The sequence below is a fragment of the Lissotriton helveticus genome, chromosome 11 (assembly GCF_964261635.1).
Source record: "Lissotriton helveticus chromosome 11, aLisHel1.1, whole genome shotgun sequence".
NCBI lineage: Eukaryota > Metazoa > Chordata > Amphibia > Caudata > Salamandridae > Lissotriton > Lissotriton helveticus.
In genome coordinates this window covers 782,498,200-782,506,351 of record NC_136072.1, presented here as the reverse complement: position 1 = coordinate 782,506,351, position 8,152 = coordinate 782,498,200, and the positions used below count along the sequence as shown (strand labels likewise).

The 8,152-nt window shown below is 47.2% G+C and overlaps 1 protein-coding gene across 1 annotated transcript in view; it reads left to right on the top strand.

Annotated features, from left to right (window-relative positions):
* The first annotated feature begins 1,191 nt into the window (after positions 1-1,191).
* The window catches only part of PCYOX1 (prenylcysteine oxidase 1), a 187,056-nt gene continuing 180,095 nt past the window's right edge, over positions 1,192-8,152 (top strand). Inside the window, exon 1 of the mRNA XM_078666718.1 lies at positions 1,192-1,455. Coding sequence (XP_078522844.1) covers positions 1,356-1,455 — 100 coding nt within the window. The 5' untranslated portion in view covers positions 1,192-1,355. The remainder of the gene's footprint in view (positions 1,456-8,152) is intronic.

Sequence of the window (8,152 nt, the reverse complement as noted above, 5' to 3'; positions counted from 1 at the left end):
GGCCAGGAAAGAGCCAGAGAGCAGAGCAACACAGATGAGAATAGCACTAATTTACTTAGCAGGAATCAGTTTATAATTGGACACATCATGTATACTTTTTCATAATATAATGGACGACGTCACCTTTAGCGAACTACATCAGGCAAGCATTCTCCAATAATATTGGATAGCAAAATAAAAGGCACACACCCTATTGTGCATTATTTGAAATGATATGCAATTGTGGGTTATAATCCTTTTATGACTGGATAACTTTATTTACATTGCTTTTTATGTTTTGTTTTGGAAAAGGCCAGCGTGTCATCAATCAGCCTGTTCTATAAGTAAAGTTACAGCTCGTCTGCATTAATTGCAGTCACTGTCTGCCAGTCTGAATCATGATGATACATTTGTTTAACAGTAAAATTAGTTTACAAGGGCCCTAAATTAGTGCCCTTCATTTTCTGGTGCTTTTCAGCAGTTGTAAGGTTTTAGAATTTCTCGATGCTCAAATGGGTATAATTTCTAATATTTTTATGTTTCGCTCGTCTTCATTGCTTGATTTTGCTCGCGAAAAAGTGTCACTCTTAGTCGTTGAAATGTCACTCATAATTACTCTGAAATTATGGAAATGTCACACACAGCAATCTGAAACCTTGGCAGCTATGTGATCGATCAGGTTGCAAGGGCACTAGGTTAGTGCCCTTCCATTTCTGGTGCTTTACAGATATGTTTTAAGATCTTCTTAAGAGTTTCTAGTTGTTCAAAGCTGTCATTTCTTATGATCGTATGTTTCCCACGTCTTCATTGCTTGATTTTACTTGTGAGAAAGTGCCACGCATAGTCGCTTGAATGTCACTCATAATTACACTGAAATTATCAAAATGTCACACATAGCAATCTGAAGCCTTGGCAGCTATGTCATTGTTCTCATGAACATACTTTTCAATACACTTCGACCACTATGAAAAACTAAAATAAAATACCGAACAGAAGAAGAGACGTACGAACAAAGAGTTGAAAATAGACACGAATTGGAAGCAGAATGACGACGCCTCGTTAGGAGTTAGTAAACGCTATATAAATAAAATTACAGTTTGTAACATTCCATGTCTGCCTTTACTTCCGGGTTCAAGTAGCCCCCTCCTCTAACGGGCTTCGGCCACTCCTCTATCTGCTCTCAGCCACTCCGCAGCTCTCCCCGCCCCAAGCAAAGCAAGCAACGCCACCACCCTCCACTCCACGCCTACTTCATCACTTTCGCTTGTCCTGCGTAAAGACGCCTGCAGCGTCATTTGTCACTCAGCCTCCCTGAGTCACCGCCGTTGTAGAAGAGCGGTTGCTGACCCTCCCTGGGCGCTGTCAGAAGTGGCACCATGCTGGGAGCTCGAAGGCTGCTCTTCTACGGAGTCGTGCTCTATGTCCAGCGGGGGTTCTGCGAGACCCCTGGGTTGCGCCCCCCACCCACGAGAATAGGTGAGTAGGAGAAGCCCGACGGCGAGACACACTGCTAAGGGCAAAACGTTTGCAAGCAGGGAAGCTTCAGGGTGAAGTCCTGTGACAGCAGAGCAGAGGGGCAGCAGGGGTTATACAAGGTTCAATGCCAGTGTTTTAAGCAGGAGAAAACCAGATGCAGCAGGAGACACTAGATGTTTCTTCACGAGGCACAACACGATGACGAGGCAGCAATAGTGCAAGTTTAAAAATGGAAGTGGGAAAATAGAAAAGGAAGTGTGTGGGGGAGGTTTTTGCATGGGCGTGTGGGAGCACAGGGAGGCAGTCGGAATGAAAGGAGAGCGACAAATGTTTTTACTCCTTCTCATGCTAAAGTCAGTACAACTACGCTACAACACGCATTGGCAATTTAGTTATTTATTTATTTTTATTTATGCATTTTTATATAGCGGGACTTTACCCGAAGGTGTCGGAGCGCTTCACAATAGGAACAGAACTGATACATGAGAACATTACAAGTGAGCAAAATACAAAGGCAAACGTTACATTAAATGAAGCAAAATTACAATTGTGCACCAACAAAGTATAAGAGGTAGTAAACGGTGCATTACAAAAGTGACAATCGTGAGTCAACAAAATACAAGAGGTAGCAAACGGTGCATTGCAGGAGGAAAAAGTGACGTGTGCAGGTTACAAAAAGCGTACAGAATAAATATAGAGGTATATTACTGCAATATATGGAGGACACTCCAGCACAAGAACAAACGTTACGTAGGCACTGGTGGCACTTGTGCAGGTGTCAAAACAAACAAATGTAGGAGGTAGAAAACAGTGTGTTACCGGAGAGAGTGACGGGTGCAAGTCACCCACGAGTCCCAGACACAGGAGGAAGGACAATACTGCAATAAGAGGCAGACTATCAAACCACAAGAACACACTTGGAAGACACTTCCATAGTCAAATAAAGTAGGCTGAAGGTTGAAGGGCTTCCTTCAGATAGCAGAGAGGGCATGAATTACATTTGGAAATGTCTTTGAAGAAGGAGAACTTTGAGGTCAGATTTGAAGGCTTGGGAGGAGGAGGTGGTCCGGAGCTGAGGCGGAAGTGAGTTCCAGATTCTCACTGCGCTGCCTGAAAAGGATTGGGCCATCGATCTCTCCTTCTTGAAAGTGGGAGGTTCAAGCAGTAGATTTTCCGCATTTCGTGATGGTCTAGAGCCTCCAGAAAGTTTCAGTTTATTCGCCAGGTAGCGCGGAGAGGAGGAGTGCAAGGCTTTATGGGTGATGCAGGCAGTCTTGTAGATAGCTCTAGCCTCGATGGGGAGCCAGCGGAGGGAGGATAACATGGGAGTGATATGGTCGCTTCTTTTGGCCCCATAAATGAAACGAGCTGCTGAATGTAGAACAGACTTAAGGGGGGATAGGTGGGATTTGGGGAGGCCAGTCAGAAGAGAATTGCAGTAGTCCAGTCTGGAGAGGACCAGCGATTGGACCAGGGTTTTGAGGTCATGCACCGGGAAGAAGCGACGAATCCCCCAAAGAAGGCGCAGTTGGTATCGGGCAGACTTTGCAATTGAATTAATGTGGGAAAGTAGATTGAGTTTTGTGTCGAGTATGACACCAAGGGATTTTGCGCTGTCGACAATGATGGGATTAGTGTTCAGCAGATTCATCTGGTCCATCCATGATTGCACCGGGGGAGGAGAAAGTGAGGAGGAGAGGAGGAGGAACTCAGTTTTGGAGGGGTTCAGGATCAGTTGATGTGTTGACATCCAGTTATGAATGGAGTCGAGGGTAGAGCTTAGGACAGAGAGATCGTGCGTGGAGGCAACCTTGAGGTAGATTTGAGTGTCGTCAGCGTAGAGGGGATATTTGACCCCAGATTTACTTAGGAGATTTCCCAGAGGTTCCAAATAGAGATTGAACAATGTGGGAGCAAGAATAGAGCCTTGGGGAACACCTTGACCCACCGCCAAAGGAGGTGAGAGACTGTCCTCTATTTTGATCATTTGGGATCTATCAGAAAGTAAAGAAGCAAACCATTTAAGCACGGTGCCTTCCATGCCCATTCTCTGTTGAAGGGTGTTGAGGAGGGTGTTGTGGTTGACAGTGTCAAAGGCTGCCGAAAGGTCAAGGAGAATTAGAAGACAAGACCCCCCCGAGTCTAGTATTCTCAGCGCGTCATCGATCACTTGCAGCAGGGCAGTTTCAGTGCTGCAGTTTTGGATGAAGCCGGACTGAAAATTGTCAAGAAGATCATTTTCCTTGATATGACGTGAGAGTTGTTTAGCAACACATCTTTCTGTGATCTTCGCAAGAAAGGGTAGGTTAGTGATGGGGCGGAAGTTGTTGAGGTCATTCGCATCCGCAGTGGGTTTTTTAAGCAGAGGGGTGACCTGCCCAGATTTGAAGGGAACAGGGAGGGAACCTTGACAGAGGGAGAGGTTGACCAGAGTGGTCCAATAGGGAAGAGAAAGGGTATAGAAGTCAATGGCAATGGCACTGGGGATGGGGTCGAGCGAGTGGTTGGAGGGCTTTGTTTCGAGGATGCACTTGAGGAGGACATCTTCAGAGATGGGGTCGAAGTTCTGCCAGATGGCTAGTGATTTGCGCTCCTCTGGAGGGGTAGGATGAGCGACCTGAACCACAAGTGATTTCACTTTTTCGTCAAAGAATACAGCGAAATCAGCAGCTTTCTTTGTAGAATCCTCCAATTTGGAGGTTGGGGGAGAGTAGTTAGAGGTCTTGATGAGATCAAATAGTTTTTTGGGTCTATTTTTGGCTGAGTCCAGGAGGGTTCTGAAGTGTGATGCTTTCCCAAGGAAGATGTGCTTGTGGTACTCGGATCTTGCTGAACGAAGCGTGGCCAAGTTATCGGTGGAGGGTGCTTGCCTCCAATGTTTCTCCAGGCGTCTTAGGTGTTTCCTTTCTTCATATAGGGATTTGCTGAACCAGTGTGCTGAGGGAATGGGCCTTTTCTTTTTGCTTTGGAGAGGAGCAACGCTATTGATTTCGACTGCAAGGACTGAGAGGCATTGTGAAGTGAGATCATCAACATCTAGGTTCGGGTCTACCCTTGGAAGTGACAGCAAAGCTGATTTACAGAGGGAAGCAGTGTCAATGTTTTTAGAGTCACGGAACCCGGAGGTAGCCCTCTTAGGTTGGCCAAGAGTGATAGTGTGCTAGGAGAAGAGAGAATGGAATGAGGAGGTGGTCAGACCAGTCTACGTGAATAGGGGTAGCGATAGAAAGCATGCCTGCTTTAGAAATAACAAGGTCCAGGATAGAACCCTTAGAGTGTGTTGATTCTGTGCAGTGTTGGGTAAGATCGTTTGTAGAGAGGAAGGAGGCCAGCCCGTTCGCGGAAGAGTCTTGCATGGAGCCCCAGTGGAGATTGAAGTCACCCACGAAGGTCTGATTGTCACTTTGTGCGTATTGGTCGCTGATGAAGTCAGTGAGTTCCTCCATAAATGAAGGGCCACTGCCAGGTGGGCGGTATATGACATGGAATCTAAGGGGTGAGCGGTGGTGTAGTTGAAGCTCAAGAGATAGACATTCAAAAGTGCGGAATGCGCTGATGGGAAAAGCCTTGAGTTGAAGGGAGTTTCTAAAGATAACTGCAACACCTCCCCCAACTTTGATAGGTCTGTCATTCCTGAAAATAGAGTAGCCAGTGGGTAGGAGGAGATCAAACATGGAATGAGAGGTATCGTTGAACCAGGTCTCTGTTAAGAAGAACAGGTCAATATTGTGAAGGGTGATGGTATCAGCGATTTCGAGTTTGTGTTTTATTGCAGATCTGCAGTTGTGGAGCATGCAGCGTAGTTCTGCCGAGACTGTTTTGGTGACGGGGGCACTTGGGCAAAGAAGGGTGATAGGGATATTAAATCTATATGGGGGTGCACGGGAGTGTCTGGGTGGAAGCTTCGTTCTGACAGAGGAGATGGTTGGAATGGAGTAGGTAATTGGGTTACTCGGAGGTGCTGGTTGAAGAAGGGTAGCGTTCAAAGGCTTGTGTGAATGAGCGATGTTTGCGGACGACAGGTTCTGCTTAGCTATAATGGTGTGAGGGGTCGAGGTGCCTCTCGTGGGAAGGTGAGAGTTTTCCAGAGGAGTTGATGAGAATGGGAAAGTTGAAATCTTAGAGCTTAAAAGTGAAATGGAAGCTACAAGCTGGGAGATGGAGGTGATGAGAGAGCATATCTTATTTTCGAGAGAGAGTAGGGCAGAACACGGATGGTTGGGTGTCTCGATGGCAGAGGGATGGGGTGGTATAGGGGGTGGGAGGCAGGGAGAGGTGGGAGGACAGGAGGAGAGTTGAGGTATAGGGTTCATAGGTGGGGAAAGGGGGAGGTTGAGAGCGGGGGTTGGGGTATCAGAGGAGAAGGGGGAGTTGTTTTTGATGGCACTGCACGAAGGGAAGGAATTATGGACATGTTTAGGGGGGGGATGGGTGCGGAACAAGACGGTGAGGAGAAGGGAGAGGGGAGGACTGTGAGGAGACATAGGAGAGTAGGAGGTTTGGGCGGAAAAAAGGGGAGGTGGTTGGAGAGGTCCTGTTGGCTAGGAGCAGTGGCTGTGAGGGAGCCGGTATCTGGTAGAGTGGGGGGGTTGGGAGGAGGGGAAGTTGACGACAGGAAGTGGTTCTGCTGTGCCTGAAGGGGGGGGATGGAAAGGGGTACCAGGGGGTTAGAGGGGGGGGCAGCACAGCATTGCTAGCGGAGTGGGGGGAAAGAAAGAGATGCCATGGGATTGTGAAGAAAGAGGTGAGGAGAGGAGGGGGTAGAGAAGAGGGGGAGAGGGAGGGATGAGGGGAGCATAGGGAAAGCCGGGAGGGGAGGTTGGCGGAGGGGTGGACTGAAAAAGGGAGTAGCAGAAAGGAATAGGGGGGACGAGATGAGATTGGGGTGCCGAGACGGTGCCGACTGGACGAGGAGCGTATTGCCTAGTGGTAAGGCTGACGTGATGAAGGGTGGGGCATACTGTGGAGTGGGAGGAAAGGGAGAGGAGGGCAGAAGGGAGGGGGAGGGAAGAGGGCCGACCTGAGCCTCCCGAGGGTGCAGCCTATTGGAGTGTAGGGGGGTCAGGGGAGGAGAAAGGGAGAAAGGCAAAGCCAATAAGTCTCGCATACGTGAGAGCTATTTACTTTTGTCAATGTAAATGTATTTATATTGCGTCTACGACCCCTGACGAGTCATTGAAGTGCATTTTCGAGAGTAGCACGCTACTCCGGAACCAAGAATAAACAGCTAGTAGGTTTAGCACCGATATTTCTTTTTTATTTATAGCAATTTATGCGCTCTACTAATATATGTAACGGGAAGCATTTCAAAAACAACCAAAAACATCCCGCTGAGGGCAAATAATCCAACAAAGAGAGTAGCTTTGCTGGTAATTTGTTTTTATTGCCATACAGCAAAAATATTCATGTGGTTATCATCGCAAGTCCAAAACAACCTCTTTGAAATTGTTGTTCAATAAAAAAAAAACGAGGCAGTGATATTCCCCATAGGGATCCCAGATATGTATGGACAAGATTGGGAGTGTAATTCTTTTAATGCAGATGTCTGTGATGTTGGTGTCATATGAAGCAAAAGAAAAACAGGCATTTGCAATGCAATAGGTCTCGCATTTGCGAGAGTTTGGGCTATTGGCATTGTAAATGTTATTGTTATTTGTGTTTTAAAAACCTGCAAGCGGTGCGTAAACACGCAGTTTGTACTTCTATTTTATTTATTTTAAAAGTTTTATATAGCGCTGGCTAGACCCGGAGGTATCAGAGCGCTTTACATGAGCATCAGATGTTACATCGTTACAAAGATTACACAGTTCTTAGAGCATGGCAACAAAGTTACTTGTACGGTCGAGAAAAACAATAAGCACAAATACGTAAGGGGAAAAGAAGGCAAGGTGAGAGATTCAGGGGGAGGGTTGGAGTAGGGGAAGTAGGCAGATAAAGAAGGTGGGAAAGAGGAGGGGGAGGGTGAGAGAAACAGCATGGGGAGAAGAGGGGAAGGGTGACGGGGACACAAACCGGTAGACGAGTCAAGGCAACGTCCAAAGTCCAGTAAGCTGTGATCCCAAGGGAAGTGGTATCCCTTCTCTATTGCGAGAGGCTCCCTTTACGCAGTGGACTTTCTCAGATCGATCTCCGAGACTCCAAGGCCTACATACTGGATCCTTCCCCAAAAAGGGGAGAGGGAGTGCTTTGGCAAGGGGTGCCATACCATACCTCAAGTGTGAGTGGCTTCCTTGGCGCAGTGGACTCACTCAGCGGGTTCGCTGAGACTCCAGAGAATAAATATTGGATCTTTCCCCAGCAAGGGGAGAAGGAGTGCTTAGTTAAAGGGCACAGAGGACAGGGGGTAGGCAGAGTAGCAGGCAAGGGGAGATATGAGAGAGGATAGGGAAGAGACAATAAGGAGAGACGAAAAGAAGTCTGCCTAAGGACCGACTGGGTAGGTGACGACCAAGGAGGGAATCCAAGGCCCATCTCCCCTATAGCTAAACCAAGTAGCTCCATCGGGCATCAGACAAAGTAGTTCAGTCTCAAAACATTGAGAGAGGAGGGAGGGAGAGACATAAATAGAGTGAGGATGCGGTAGGAGACGATAGGAGAGACGACAGGAAGTGCAACAATGTGGTTCAACAATATACTAGAAGAAGATCAACAAGTAAACATTAAATCAAACAATCAGCAATACAATTAGGGGAGGAGT